The following is a 16,209-nucleotide window of genomic DNA, read 5'->3' as shown; positions in this document are numbered from 1 at the left end:
ATTGAAGAATTCTTTTTGAAAATGAACTGATGGAGCCAGATGTGGTGACACACACCTTTAATACCAGCCCTTAAGAGGTAAAAGTAGGAGGATCACTGTGAGTTCAAGGCACCCTGACACTGAATAGTAAATTCTAGGTCAGCCTGGGCTATAGTTGAGACCCTACCTTGAAAAAATAAATAAATAAAACAGGAAGAAGAACTGATGGGGCTGGAGAGATTGCTTAGTGGTTAAGGCTGGCAAAGCCTAAGGACCCAGGTTCAATTCCCCAGGACCTATGTAAGCCAGATATACAAGAGGCACATGTGTCTGGAGTTTGCAGTGGCTGGAGACCCTGTCATGCCCATTCTCTGTATCAGTGTAACATCCTGAGGGCAGACTTAGAAGTGAAATCCTGTGTCTGTGACCGGGATGGGTGGATTTTGGTGGTCACTAGGAAAGGAGCCTATAAGCAGAGGACTGCTCTGTGTGCACATGGCCCTTCTCTGTGGAGAGGGACTGGGAAAGCATGCCTCCCTTGAATATGAAGATATCCATGGAAGCGTTAACATTTCTGGAAAAAAGTGATTAGGTGGTGTCTGGTAAAAAATGACGTAAAAGATGAAATGAGCTTCAACCTGCTCAATTATCTAGTCTGCTCTAAGTGTCTATTTCCATGTTGATTCCCCTTACCTGGCACACAGCCTACTTCTAACGCTTCAGAAGGAGCAAAGATGTTCATTTCCTCATTTCCACTCCATTAGGGTTTGTTTGTTTTTAGAATGCTGATGCATGTCGGCATACGAGCTCACAGCCCGCGTCACTTGTACCAGAAGTTCACAGCCCGCGTCACTTGTACCAGAAGTTCACAGCCTGCGTCACTTGTACCAGAAGTTCACAGCCTACGTCACTTGTACCAGAAGTTCACAGCCTGCGTCACTTGTACCAGAAGTTCACAGCCCGCGTCACTTTTACCTAGAAGGCCTTTGCAGAACACTGACCCTCGTGTCTTGGGACCACTAATAAAAGCTGCGTACTACATTTGTATACCCGCCGAGAGAGAGAGGGAGGGGAGAACCTTAGAGTGTAAAAGCCATAAGCACAGGCAGAGCTGCGTACTACATTTGTATACCCGCCGAGAGAGAGAGGGAGGGGAGAACCTTACAGTGTAAAAGCCATAAACACAGGCAGAGCTGCGTACTACATTTGTATACCCGCCGAGAGAGAGAGAGAGAGGGAGGGGAGAACCTTATAGTGTAAAAGCCATAAACACAGGCAGAGCTGCGTACTACATTTGTATACCCGCCGAGAGAGAGAGAGAGGGAGGGGAGAACCTTAGAGTGTAAAAGCCATAAGCACAGGCAGAGCTGCGTACTACATTTGTATACCCGCCGAGAGAGAGAGGGAGGGGAGAACTTTATAGTGTAAAAGCCATAAACACAGGCAGAGCTGCGTACTACATTTGTACACCCGCCGAGAGAGAGAGAGGAGGGGAGAACCTTACAGTGTAAAAGCCATAAACACAGGCAGAGCTGCGTACTACATTTGTATACCCGCCGAGAGAGAGAGAGGAGGGGAGAACCTTACAGTGTAAAAGCCATAAGCACAGGCAGAGCTGAGTTCAACTTCTTCTTCTAACACTTGCTCCTGGGCAAGTATTTAACTTCATTAAGATTCACCAGCATGGGCTGGAGAGATGGCTTAAAGCCTAACTACTTGTAGTTAGATTCCCTGGTGCCCATGTAAAACCAGATGCACAAAGTGGCACATACATTTGTTTGCCCTGGCACACCCATTCTCATTCTTTCTTCTATCTCTCTCTGCTTGCAAATAAATAAATATTATTTCTGAAAAAGAATATTCTCAGTCACCTTCTTATGTAGTTCAAACATCATTATCCATCCTCATGTAGGAATGGCTTCCAGAATATTCCTTCTCTCACCCAACTCTCTCAAAGCCTCTTCACTCAACATGTGCCACAAAGGTGCAGGACAGCAGGCTGTGCTGTGCTGTGAATGTGCTCTGGGCGGCTGGCCCTGAGGACGTCTGGGTAGTGAAGACGAAAGAGGAAGTGGCCACCATCCGAGGCTATTATGGACATGCAGGCAGCAATTAGAAAAAAATAATGTTTTTCTGGATTTTGTGGTATTGGTACTATCTGTCACTTCCCGAAAATATGAAAATTGTTAGGCTTTTTTCTTATCAAAACATTTACTTTCTGGGGCTGGTGAGATGGCTCAGCTGTTAAAGTGCATGCTTACAAAGACCACAAGGGCTCAATTCCCCAGTACCCACACAAAGCCAACTGCTCATGGTCATATTCATTCTCTCTCTCTCTCTCCCCCCTCCTTTCTTTCTTCTTGCAAATAAATGTGTAAAAATATTTCTAAAAAACATTTACTTTCTTAAAGCTTTTAAATAGCTATAAGTTTAGTATTCATGTAACCTGCATCCATTATTTATTATCAAATTTAGCTTTGAGTTACCTAGCAATCAGGGTGGAAGGGAGATACAGAAATGCCACAGAGCAAAAGGAGGAATAAGCTATAACAGAGTCATGAAAAGAGTGAGCAGATGCATCATTTCCAAAGAGGGGGCCACACAGCCACCTTCTATGAGTAAGTAAGAAGTAAAGAATACGTCCACATGAAGCATTCACTGAGTCACATACTGTAGTAAACACTTAAGTGTCCCCACCCACCACCTGTGATCTTAGCCACTGGGTTACACTGTCTCAAGATGAAGAGAGAAGGCAGACAACTCTGACTCTTCTTAAAGCTGATCTTGAATATCTACAAGACAGTTGTGATTGCTCAGAGCTCCAAAAAGTAACTATTACCCATGAGGGTGGTCCAGATAAATACCCAGCCCTAGCAGCTATCACTACCCCCAGTGATTTGCCTACCCCACGCTGGATTTCCAGGGCACAGAGTCTGGAAAGCCCTAAAGCTCCCTTCTTCCTTCACACTCCATTTGTGTACGGGCCTAGATGCTCCTGGAGAGCACGCTCTGTTATGTTACCACTTGTTCTCTGTTGTTTCTTTGTTGAGACAGTCTCAGTCGTAGCTGAAGCTGGCTTCAAACTCATGGCAATTCTCCTGCCTCAGCCTTTCAAATCCTGATATTATAGATATGCACCAGCACAATGAGGAAAAATATTACTCAAGAACCTTTAGGAAATGTGCCAGTGGTCAGTATAAAGCAACTACTCGGACTTCTAACAGTAATAATAATAATAGTCACAGTTATTCTTCTGTATATTTATTATAATATTTATATATTTGAGCTATACATTAAAAATTTCAAATGAATTATCTCATTAAGCTTCAATAAGCCTATAAAAGGAGTTTCTAGTCCTTGGTTTAAAATGAGGAAGTTAGAGCTCAAAGAGACTAAGACTTAGAAACAAGTATTCATAGAAGCCAGCATTTGAACTCACTACTGAGTGAGAAACTGTCCTACGCAATTCCTGTGCAGGACTGGTGGGCACCAAGAGGTGAGGAGATGGCCTTGGAACAGTTTGTGGAATAAAACAGTATTAACCACTCAGTCTGTGAGAGCCCACTCCCTGAGAAGAACCGCCCTCCCTCCTCCTCCTCTGAGAAGAGTTTCTGACATGTAAGCCAGGAACATAGCAGAAGGATGATCTTGGAGAGACTTTCAGACACTGTTGCCTGTTGGAAGAGGAGCCGCGAGACACAGCAAAATGTGGGCTGAGCATGTTTCCTCTGTTTAGTAATGCCACGCTGCTTACAGTAACAGCCCACAAGAGCCTTTTCCCTGGACACTGTAGCATTATTACTCTGTAGTTATAGGTAACTCATTACAGGATCACATGCAGCCACTAAAGCACCTTCATATGGTAGTCACTCACTGACTATCCACTGAGAGTCATTGCACACATATTATTTCATCTACTTATTAAAAATATTTATGGAGGGCTGGAAAGATGGCTTAGTGGTTAAGCACTTGCCTGTGAATTCTAAGGACCGTGGTTCGAGGCTCCACTCCTCAGAACCCACGTTAGCCAGATGCACAAGGGGGCGCACAAGTCTGGAGTTTGTTTGCAGTGGCTGGAGGCCCTGGTGTGCCCATTCTTTCTCTCTCTCTTTCTCTCTCTCTCTTTCTCCCTCATCCTCTTTCTCTCTGTCTGTTGCTCTCAAATAAATAAATAAGAATGAACAAAAAGGTTATTAGACAGTTGGATAATTTGTTTAAATTCTAGGGCTAGAGGGATGGTCAGTGATTAAAGGCACTTGCTTGCAAAGCCTGATGACTTTGAGTTTGTTTCTCCAGTACCAGTGTAAAGTACCCACCAGACTCACAATGTGACACATATGTCCGTAATTAATCTGCAGTGGTAGGAGGCCCTGGTACCTCCATACTCCCTTCTTCCTCTCCTTTTCTCTTCTTTCTCAAATAAATAAATAAAATTTATGTATAATTTTATTTAATTTATAAATAGATTATATATAAAAATAGATTGTCCCTGCTCCCATTTCCCTAGGCCCCCCCTCAGTGGGGTTATGGGATTCACTGTGGGGTCACAAAGGCCCCAGTCAGTCTCTGTGAGGTCGCAAGTGGAACATATATCAGAGTAATCCTATTCACTGTGGCTCTTATAACCTTTCCTTCCCTCTTCCACAATGTTCCCTAGGCTACGGAAGGCCTGTTGTCATTCTGATTTAGTATTGAGCTCTCTGTAGCCTCTGGATTTCTGTTTTGATGGGCTTTAATTGATCATCATGTGTGTCACCATAACCCTAGAGAATAAAGAAAACTTTTTAAGGGCTGGCTCGGCAATTAAAGATGCTTGTTTGCAAAATCTAACTGCCCAGGCTTGATTCCCCAGTAAAAGTCAGATGCGCAGAGTGGCACATATATCCAGAATTCGTTTGTACGGCAGGAGGCCCTGGTGTGCCTATACACACCTCTCTCTCTCTCACCCTCTCCCTCTCCCCCTCCCTCCCCCTCCCTCTCTCTCTCCCTCCCTCTCTCTCTCTCTCTCTCTCTCTCTCTCTCTCTCTCTCTCCCCCCTCTCCCTCTTACAAAAGACAATAAATACAATTTTTTTACATACTCCAAACTGTTAATTCAAAACTCATTGCCTGTCCACAATATATAAGAGTAAGAAATCAAAAGACTTCTGCTCCTAGTAGCTTAAAATCTATCAATAAGAAAATCTAAAAAATCAGGCAAGAGGGCTACAGAGATTGCTCAGTGGTTAAAGGCACTTGCTCACAAATCCTAATGGCCCAGGTACAATTCTCCAGTGCCCATGTAAAGCCAGAGACACAAAATGGTGCATGTGCCTGGAGTTCATTTGCAGAGGCAGGAGGCCCTGGTGCACTCATACTCTCTCCAACTCTCATTCTCTCTATCTCTATCTCTCTATATATAACTGCCACTCTCTCAAATAAATAATTTTTTAACTCAGAGAAAAAAGAAAGATTATATATTTAATTTCAGGGAGAAGTACATTTATACACAAATAAACAAAATCTGTCCCAGAATGTGAAACTTTGTCTTAAGAATAGAAGGAGGCCCGGGCGTGGTGGCACACGCCTTTAATCCCAGCACTTGGGAGGCAGAGGTAGGAGGATCTCCGAGAGTTCGAGGCCACCCTGAGACTACATTGTGAATTCCAGGTCAGCCTGAGCCAGAGTGAGACCCTACCTCGAAAAACCAAAAAAAAAAAAAAAAAAAAGAATAGAAGGAGGAAGCCAGACATAGTGGCACACACCTTTAATCTTAGCACTTGGGAGGCAGAGGTAGGAGGATCATGGTGAGTTCAAGGCCACCTGAGACCACATAGTGAACTCCAGGTCAGCCTGGGCTACAGTGAAACTCTACTTTGTAAACCAAAAAATAAAATAAAATAAGAATAAGGATGGAAGGGGGACTGGAGAAATGGCTTAGTGGTTAAAGTGCTTTCCTACAAAGCCAAAGGACCTAGGTTTGATCCCCCAGGACCTGCCTAAGCCAGATGCACAGGTGGTGCATGTATCTGGAGTTCATTTGCAGTAGCTGGAGGCCCTGGTGCATCCATTCTCTATCTGCCTCTCTCTGCCTCTCTCTGTCTCTCTCTCTGTCTGTCTGTCTCTCTCTCTCTCATGTGTGTGTGCTTCTTTCTCTCTCAAATAAGTAAATAAAAATAAAGTATTTTTAAATTATTTTTTAGAAAAAGAAGGAAAGGGAAGCATAGAAAGAAAGAAAAGAAACAGATTCACATTTAAAAAGGACAACCAAATCTACCAAACCAGAAATCCAGAGGCTCCTAAGTGCCCACCACTGAAGTAGACTTAAAATGCTCCCAACATGGCTCAGGGAATTTTGCGGAAGAGGGGCCATAGATATTGTTAGAGCCACAGGTTGGGACGTTTTGCACAGAGACATTGCCTCTCCCCTTCCACAATGCATGACCCACAATCCCCATGGGGTTGACCTGCATCCCCAACAAGGAAGGCCTCTTCAGAAAAGGAACAGGGAGGAGGGAAAGGATGGTACCAAAATGTGTTATTTACATACAAAATATGTCCATACCTAATAAAAAAGATGGAAAAAAACTTAAAGTCAAATCATGAAACATGTTCACACACAATTGTAATAGCTTAGAGAGAGAAAAAATATGAAAGTGATGACTGGAGTAAATCGAATAAGTCACAGATTGGCTTCAAAACACTTTATATACTTTGGCATTTCTTGTTTGTTTGTTTTGTTAAGAAAGAATGAGGGGCTGTGAAGATGGCCCAGTGGTTAAAAGTACTTGTCTAAAAATCCTACCTGCCAAGTCAATTCCTAAGCCACCCACGTAAGTCGGACATAAAAAGTAGTATGTCTGGTACATGTTTGCAGCAGCAAGAGGCCCTGGCATGCCCGTACAGACACACACACACACACACACACACACACAAATAGATAAACAAAATTTTTAAAAAGTAAAAAGAATGAGGGGCTGGAGATATGGCTTAGCAGTTAAGGCACTTGCCAGCAAAGCCTAATGACCCGAGTTCAATTCCCCAGTACCTATGTAAAAGCCAGATTAACAAAGTGGCACATGCATCTGAAGTTTGTTGGCAGTGGCTAGAGGCCCTGGAACAACCATATTCTCTCTCTCTCTCTCTCTCTCTCTCTCTCTCTCTCTCTCTCTGTTTCTCCTTTTCATCTCTTCTCTCTCTCTACGTAAAATAAATAAATAATTTTTTAAAAGAAAGAATGAAAATAGAAGGGGGAAACTGAAGGTAAAAGTTTACAAATGAGACAGTGGGAAATGGGAAAGTCGGTGGGGGAGACGAGATTATCAACCAGAACTAAACATGGATAGAAATTCTATATGAAAACCTGTTACTCTCTCTATGCTCATTAAAAAATAAAATAAAATATCAGGGGCTGGGGAGTGGTTCATTGGATGAAGCACTTTCTCACAAGTAAGAGAACCTGAGCACTGCCCACCTGCAATCCCAGCACTTAGAAGGCAGAGCAGGGGATCCCAGGCAAGCTGGCTGGCTACACTGGCTGAAGTGGAGAGCCCTGGGTTCAAGTGAGAGACCCTCCCTCAGTAAAAAAAAAAAAAAAAAAAAAGTGGGGGGGCAATTGAGGGAGACACCCAATGCCAAACATCTGGCCTATACACACATACACATGTGCACCCACGCACATGCACACACTCAAACACATGCATACACATGCCAAAAAGAGAAAAGGTAAAATTAAAAAATTAAAACTTTTAGTTATTTTCTACATTGAATCCAACAGAATCGCTGGATTATTTCATGATTGCCACCCAAGCCCACAGGTAAATAGTGTGAATGCAGAAGGAAGACAGTTGGTGTGGTGGTAACTCCCAGCAACCTATGTGCCCATGAAACAAGGAGCCTCTGACTGGCTCAGGCAGTGTGCGTGTGCGTGTGATCGCACCTGGCTCTCTGAAGAAAGCACCTCCTCCAGGGATCGGGAGGAAAATGTGGTGAGTTGAGAAAGCAATTGATGGTGCAGCTTAGTGCTGACTCCCAGGAACTATTTATGTCAAGCCCCAAAGAAAACACCCGGGCTCTATGTCAGCGTCACGGCACAGTCAAGGTGGTTGAGTCACGCTTCCCCCACCACTCCTAGGGGTCTTCCCCTGTACAATTCATGTCAGTGTACACACAGAACCACACTCTGCTCAAAGAAAAATATATATATATACTTGAAACAGGTATACCTATGCATATCGTAGATACATAGAGGGACTTAAAAATATTCCTAGCTTACTTAAAGATGATTATTCCAGCATTAACCCTGGGAAACAGGATCAACAGACTATATAGCATTATGGGCCCAAAGATGAAAGACATGTCTTGGGAAAATAGCACCATGTGCAAACACTGAGTAGACATGGTTTCACCCAGCAGAAACTAGCTGTGGGCAACAAATTCAAACCTTCTCCATTTTCAAATGCCAACCTTCTCCATTTTCAAATGCCAGCATTAGTCTAAGCAGACATCATCACGATAACCATTTCCCCTCAGGAAGACATAAGAGAACAGAAGCACCCAAGCTCAACAGAGAATGCAGAGCTCACTCTTGTCAGTGGAGAGGATAATTGGATTTATGTAGACATGAATGCTTATTATGAAATTGGGTGGTAGAAAAAGATCATAACTCCAGTGAATTTTTCAACTCCTGTTTTCATGTGGTTGTCTTATGAACAGCTGAGCCTTCATGTGCCACTTTGCCCAGCTCTTCTAGAATTCTAAATCCACAATGAGTGAACTACATTTGACCTTAACAAGGAACTATACCCTAATCGTCTTATATAATGCGGATAAAATCCAGTCCCTGAGTTAGTCATGGATATAATATCCCAAGTTATTCTAATTATACATTAACTAAACATGGATCAAATATATACATTGCTCTGCCTCTTGATGATAGCCAGTGATTTATGCCAATGACAGACGGTTAATATTCACCTTTGTTCCAAAAATATATTTGTATAAATGAAATCTCTATACTTCAAAGCTCAACTTCACAAGGACAGCATCTTCTAAATCTCACTGCAGTAAGCTCCTTTTCGTGAACTGTGATTATGGATAATAAAAGACCTGATTTGACAGCTCCTATAATAACACATCATAAATTTCACATTGGTTTTTTTCAACCTTAAACTCTTGTGATGGCAAAACCATTTTCCTCAAAGCTGATTGGCTGTGCATGTCTACCACAGTGCTTAAATGTGATCTTGCCATCAAGCATCCTGACAAAGAGGGCTCTTTTTTATTTTAAGTCTTTTTTGGTACTGACCTTGACACGTTGGTAAAGAATTTCTGTGTTCATATTAAGAAATCAATGTGTTTTCCTCCCTGGCTTCAGCGCTCCGTATTCATTTCCATCACAGACTGTTAAGAATAGATTTTAAAGACAGGCTAATCAAGTTCAAGTTTACCTTTCATATATCACAGCTTCTAACTGGCATTGGGTAAGTAATAAAGATTATCAATATAAATACTAGAGCGTGAAATAATGAGCTTCATTTATAGACTCTGATTTCCTTACTGAACTCTCTAATGTTGGTTGCATAGTCATCTTTGTAGACTACTCTTCTAATCAAAGTTTCAATTCCTCCATTTGTTTGATATTTGTTTTTATAAATTTTCTTATAAACTACTTTGACCTCCTTTATTACTATACCTTTGTACATTTTCCAATAAAGAAGTTAAATTTTGTCATCGATGAACTAGAAGTATCTCAAACTACGATGCCTATCTTATTTTCTCTCTGATTTAGCTTCCATCTTAATTTTAACGCAGCTGAAGATTAAACTTGATTCTGAGGACCCTCTAATAAGGGTATGATTGGATAGAATGATTAACATGACATGGGCTACCTTAGAGGTGAAGCTTTGCTATTCATTTAATTCATTTGTTCTATTTTCATACTTGAGCTCTTTCTCATGCTCAATCTCCATTTTTCCCATAAGGCTTATGAAAATTTTGGTGAAAAGATGTTGCTGCTTCAGTGCAGAAATACAGCTTTTCCAAAGCCATATAGCTTGGTGAGTATTTCCACTTATTTGTCAGATGTTGAAGGCCATCAAGCTCATTTGAGAGTACAAAATACAGTTGTGATACGTAAGAGAAGGTGCATGCTCACAGATGAAATGGAAAAAGTAAAGATAGTTGCTGTACTTCATGGCAACTACTGAATGTTATTTTAAGCTTAAAAAACAAAACATAGACTCTTATCCAGTCACTTTTAAAGAGAGGAGGGATAGGGAAAGTCATTCAACATGACATGGTAATTTAACAGAAGAGATAGCATGTTATATGTGCAAAAGCAAAGGTCACATTTTCCTTCATGAATCTGTGACAGCTGCTGTAAAAATGAGATGGAGATGGAATGGGATGAATTGACACCCAGACCCTCCCAGGATTCTGAGCCATAACCCTAGGCGTGTTTGGAAGGAGCACCCGTCACTCTCTTGTCTAACACACCGGCTGGTGGCCACCTAAGGAAGCCGCAGCTGGACAGTGCACCTCTCTTCCTGCTTCCCTGACCTACTTCTGAGCATATTTTTATTTTTTTATGTATTACTTTTGGGTTTTTTTTTCAAGGTAGGGTCTTACTATATATATATATATAGCCCAGGCTGACCTGGCACTCTCTCTTGAGTTCCAGGCAGGCCTTGAATTCATAGCGATCCTCCTACCTCTGCCACCCGAGTGCACCACACCCAGGTCAGAAATTCATTTTTAAAATTAAAATTGTAATAATAATAGAAACACAAACAGAAGAAGGAAGGGAAATGGCATTCTGGAATTCTCCAGTTGATTTAACTGAATTCTATGTAACAGGAAGTTGCATATGTCTCAGGAAATAAGTATAAAGTCCTGATCTGGGAAGTGAAGTTAAACTTAGACTAACTTGGTACGTTACCAGGTCATAACAGTGTGACTCTAGGCCTGAGAAGGCAGCAAAGCTCTGCTATTGCATCACCGTCCTTGACGTACATGCACCTTAGGACCTCAGTAACAACAGCGGGCCCTGGGCATCATTTTGCATTCCATTATATTCTAGGTCACAAATGGAAAAATGAAGATGCTCCTGGTCTTTTTAGGACTGCTTGGCAATTCTGCTGCTATGCCGGTGAGAATCTTTCATGTTCAGCCTTTTCTTGGCATTTTATTGTCATATTATTGGGAATAGCTGGAGGCTGATTTCAACTAAAGTTCTCCATTTGCCACTCACATTCTCTCAGTTCCAGATGCCCATGCCCCGGATGCCTGGATTCACCAGCAAAAGTGAGGAGGTATGTATGTCCTGCGCCTGGGGAGAGGTTCAGCATACTCCTATCCTAGGAGTTCATTTAAAAAAAAAGAGACTATTGAACAGTGCACCTTTAATCCACACACTGGGGAAGGAGAGGGAGAAAGATCACCATGAGTTCAAGACCAGTCTGAAACTACATAGTGAATTCCAGGTCAGCCTGGGCTAGAGTGAGACTCTACCCTACCTCAAAAGAGAGAGAAAAAGAGAGAATATTGATCAATTTTCTGGAATAAAATTCTTATAAAGAGGCAAAAGGAGGGAAGTCGAAAGTCTGAGGTTGAAGTGGAGAAGTCACCCAGTATGACCCTGTTGAAAAGGAGCATGGCTCAGGGAAATCTTGCGGAAGAGGGGGCGGAAAGAATGTCAGAGTTACATGTTGGGTCATGACTTGCAGAGACATTTATCATACTAATAACTGGGGGCTAACTCCACAATGCACGACCCATTTTCATTAACAAGGAGGGTCTAATGGGAGGGGGTAGATCACAGATGAGCCTAAATAATAGTACCAAACTGCCTGTATTTACTGAAAAGAAAACTAATAAATTAAATAAAAAAAAAAAAAGAAAAGGAGCATAGCCCATCAGGAAGCAGAGCCGTCGTGCCCCGGATGTACCTTACTCTCAGATCCTGCATTCCGTATGACCAGAATAGTAAAAATCTTCAAAGAAAATCATAGGTTTGTTTTCTGTTATTCTATATTGATTCTTTGTTTTAAAATTCTATTTATTTGACAGAGAAATAGAATGGGCACACCAGGGCCTCTAGCCACTGCAAACGAACTCCAGATTTATGCACCCCCTTGTGTATCTGGCAAATGTGGGTTCTGAGAAATCGAACCAGAGTCCTTAGGCTTTGCAGGCCAATGCCTTAACCACTAAGCCATTGATTCTTATAAATATATAATTATAAATATAAAATTCTGACTTTAAATTAAGATATCTTAACCAGACATAGTAGCTCACATCTATAATCCCAGCCTGAGCTACAACCTAAGCTCCCAGGTCAGCCTGGCTGGGTAAGAGTGAAACCCTACCTCAAAAAACAAACACAAGCCAGGTGTGGTGATGTACGCCTTTAACACCAGCACTCAAGAGGCAGAGGTAGGAGGATTGCCATGAGTTCAAGGCCACCCTGAGACTCCATAGTGAATTCCAGGTCAACCTGGGCTAGAGTGAGACCCTACCTCGAAAAAACAAAAAACAACAACAAAAATAAAAAGGCCGGGTATGGTGATGCACACATTTAGTCTCAGCATTAAAGAGTCAGAGGTAAAAGGATTGCTGTGAGTTGGAGGCCAGCCTAAGACGACCCAGTGAATTCCAGGTCAGCCTAGGCTAGAGTGTGACCCTACCTCAAAAAAAAAAGCTCTAGAATTTTATAAATGTGCTTATTTTAAACGTGTTTAATTAGCAAAAGAAATTGTGAGTATTGTGCCTTCAAATCAGAAATTCAGTTTATTCCTTATAGTTTGTATATTTATTCAATTTAAAAAATTAATTTTCTTATTTATTTGAGAGGGAGAGTGAAAGGGGGAGAGAGAGAGAGAGAGAGAGAGAGAGAATGGGCGTGTCAGAGCCTCTAGCCAATGCAAACAAACTCCAGACACATGCGCCAGCTTGTGCATCAGGGAGTCTAACTTAACCGCTGAGTCATCTCTCCAGCCTGACTTAATAAAAAATTTAACTTTCTACTTTGTGAGGCCTGTGGTATATTCAGTTGATAAAGTGCTTCCTAACATGCTCAAAGCCCTGGGTTTGAGCTCCAGCAGCCAAGTGTGGTACCAAATGCATATAATCCCAACATTCCATGAGGGGAAGCAGAAGGACTGATCAAGCCAGGCGTGGTGGCACACGCCTTTAAACCTAGCACTCGGGAGGCAGAGGTAGGAGGATTGCCATGAGTTCAAGGCCACCCTGAAACTACATAGAATTTCAGGTCAGCCTGGGCTAGAGTGAGACTCTACCTCAAAAAAACAAACAAACAAAAAAAAAGTTCAAAGGAGATGAGCCAGCTTAGGAACCATGAATGAAACCATGTCTCAAAAACAACTTCCAAATAAACTGTCATTTTGTACCACTTTAATGGATTTCTTTCATTTCAGATGATGCGTTATGGTCAATTCAACTTTATGAATGCCCCACCTGTAAGTTGTTTCTTTGTATTATTTCTGAGGGTTTCTTGTTTAATCCAGATCACTAATTATAAGGCTGTTCTTAGCTAATAGCTAATCACCATCTACATGTTTTTGTCACAATATGAACATTATAAAAGTTCCAAGGAGGGAAATTATTTCATTTAATCCCTCATAGAAAAGTCTTCTGGTTTATTACTATTGTTTATTATTATTATTATTTGTGTACATACATGTGTCTGCGTGTACTGGTGTGGCCGCGCGTGTGTGGAAGTCAGAGGACGGCTTTCAGGTTGCTCTCTTGCCCCTCAGCTGAGGCAGTGCACTGGTGTGCCTCGGCGTGTGTGGAAGTCAGAGGACGGCTTTCAGGTTGCTCTCTTGCCCCTCAGCTGAGGCAGTGCACTGGTGTGCCTCGGCGTGTGTGGAAGTCAGAGGACCGCCTTCAGGTTGCTCTCTGCCTCCTCAGCTGAGGCAGTGCACTGGTGTGCCTCGGCGTGTGTGGAAGTCAGAGGACCGCCTTCAGGTTGCTCTCTTGCCTCCTCAGCTGAGGCAGTGCACTGGTGTGCCTCGGCGTGTGTGGAAGTCAGAGGACGGCTTTCAGGTTGCTCTCTGCCTCCTCAGCTGAGGCAGTGCACTGGTGTGCCTCGGCGTGTGTGGAAGTCAGAGGACCGCTTTCAGGTTGCTCTCTGCCTCCTCAGCTGAGGCAGTGCACTGGTGTGCCTCGGCGTGTGTGGAAGTCAGAGGACGGCTTTCAGGTTGCTCTCTTGCCCCTCAGCTGAGGCAGTGTTTCTCACTTGGACTCTGGTCTGCTGCTGTCTGCTATACGCACCACAGGCCTCCAGGAAGTGCTCTTGTCTCTGCTTCCCATCTCACTGTCACTGTCAGCATGCGAGCATTACAGAACCTGCTTTGCCTTCTTGCGTTTACATGGGGTGTAGGAACTGAACACTGGTATTCCAGTTTGAGCAGAAAATGTTTTCTCATTGTGCCATCTCCTCAGGCCCATCATTTTTCTTTTCTATAAATAAAAATCATGTACTAATTATAATGAGTATTTTATTTATTTATTTATGACATTGTGTATCAGTGTGTCAGGGCCTCTTGTCCCAGCAAACAAACTCTAAGTGTATGCATCACTTTGTATACCGAGCTTTATGTGGTTGCTGGGAAATAGAACCCAGGCCATCAGTCTTTGCTAGTAAGCACCTTTAACTGCTGAGCCATCTCCCCAGCCCTATAAGTATTTTCTAATATCTCAGAAAAACTTGTTCTGAGAAAATATTACAGAACACATGTTCACATGTAATGACAATGAAAACAATGAAATAATGACTATTAGGGACGTGAATTTTATTGGGATTACCTTCAAAGATAACACTGAAGTTGTGAAATGAATTTGATTTTACTGAAATATGCTTAGGTAGTTCTTCTTCTTTTTTCTTCTTTTTTCAAGGTAGGGACTCACTCTGGTCCAGGCTGGCCTGGAATTAGCTATGTAGTCTCAGGATGGCTTTGAACTCTCAGCAATCCTCCTACCTCTGCCTCCCGAGTGCTGGGATTAAAGGCATGTGCCACCATGCCTGGCTTTCAGTAGTTCTTATATCTGAGCACTAATTCTTAGAACAAACTAATCATGAGCCAAGTATAAGTTGGATCTTTAGGCATAATTTGTCTGACAGGAGAGCTGCCACAAGTTCAAAGCAAGCCTGGGTTACATGGTAAACTCCAGGCTAGCCAGGCTAGCAAGATCTTGTCTTAAGAAAAGAGAGAGAGCCGGGTATGGTGGCGCACGCCTTTAATCCCAGCACTCAGGAGGCAGAGGTAGGAGGATCACCGTGAGTTCGAGGCCACCCTGAGACTCCATAGTGAATTCCAGGTCAGCATGGGCTAGAGTGAAACCCTACCTTGAAAAACTAAAAAAAGAAAAGAGAGAGAATGGAAGAAAGGGAGGGAGGGAAGAAGAAAGAGAAAGAGGGAGAGAAAGAAGGAAAGAATGAAGGAAGGCAACATAGTCTTTGATGGGAAGAAGGGGATAAGAGAGAATAACTGGAGTAAATATGATCAAATACATCATATGTGTACTTAAATTGTCAAAAAATTAAATAAAATGAAACAGTTCTAAAGCTGAAATTTCTCATCCACTTCTGCCTTTTTTCCTAGAACACTGGACTTGAAGAAGTCTGAGCACTGTGGCTGGCTCTGGGGGTGGCACTAGGAGGTGGGAGAGTATGGATTTCAACCTAACGTGGTATTACTGCTTCTGCTACTCTTTCAGATGATGCCCATGGGCCCATATGGGCATGGTATGCCTCCACCGTACCCTCCGCCTCCGTACCCTCCACCACCCTACCCACATATGCCTATGTGGCCTCAGCCACCACCCAACACATGGCAGCCACCCCCAGTACCCAAGCACCCCAGCAAGCCTGATGAGACACAAGAGACCCAAAAACCCAATCAGACTGAGCCAAGCCAGCCACAGGGGCAAAGGCAGCCTGTGAAGGAGCCACCGAGTGAGCCCGCCAAGGCCAAAGAGGAAGGTCCTCTGCCGCAGGTGAGGGATCAGAGAAACTCCAAGCCATGGGGCCAGAGAGATGGCTCAGTGGTTAAAGGCATTTGCTCACAAAGCCTACTGGCCTGAGTTCAATTCCCCAGTACCCATGTAAAGCCAGATGCACAGATGCATGAAAAACTCCAAGTTGGTCACATCAAGGCCTCAGAAGACATTAGGAAGGCTTGCACAGTCACTCTCTCCAGTACGCAACACAGGTGCTATTAAGTGATGG

General features: G+C 42.9%; 2 protein-coding genes across 2 annotated transcripts in view; one reads left to right on the top strand and one right to left on the bottom strand.

Moving 5' to 3' along the window:
* The window catches only part of Jchain (joining chain of multimeric IgA and IgM), a 112,391-nt gene that overhangs the window by 59,757 nt on the left and 36,425 nt on the right, over window positions 1–16,209 (bottom strand). The gene's annotated exons all lie outside the window — the stretch shown is intronic.
* Window positions 1–16,209, top strand: part of Enam (enamelin) — a 33,980-nt gene that overhangs the window by 1,538 nt on the left and 16,233 nt on the right. Inside the window, exons 2-6 of the mRNA XM_045130153.1 lie at window positions 9,941–10,015; window positions 11,038–11,106; window positions 11,219–11,269; window positions 13,394–13,435; window positions 15,699–15,977. Of these exons, the coding sequence (XP_044986088.1) occupies window positions 9,941–10,015; window positions 11,038–11,106; window positions 11,219–11,269; window positions 13,394–13,435; window positions 15,699–15,977 (516 nt within the window). The remainder of the gene's footprint in view (window positions 1–9,940; window positions 10,016–11,037; window positions 11,107–11,218; window positions 11,270–13,393; window positions 13,436–15,698; window positions 15,978–16,209) is intronic.

Source organism: Jaculus jaculus, chromosome 11 (genome assembly GCF_020740685.1).
Source record: "Jaculus jaculus isolate mJacJac1 chromosome 11, mJacJac1.mat.Y.cur, whole genome shotgun sequence".
NCBI classification, from domain to species: Eukaryota; Metazoa; Chordata; class Mammalia; order Rodentia; family Dipodidae; genus Jaculus; species Jaculus jaculus.
Note: the sequence above shows the minus strand (reverse complement) of the source record. Positions and strands in the feature narration are given on the sequence as shown.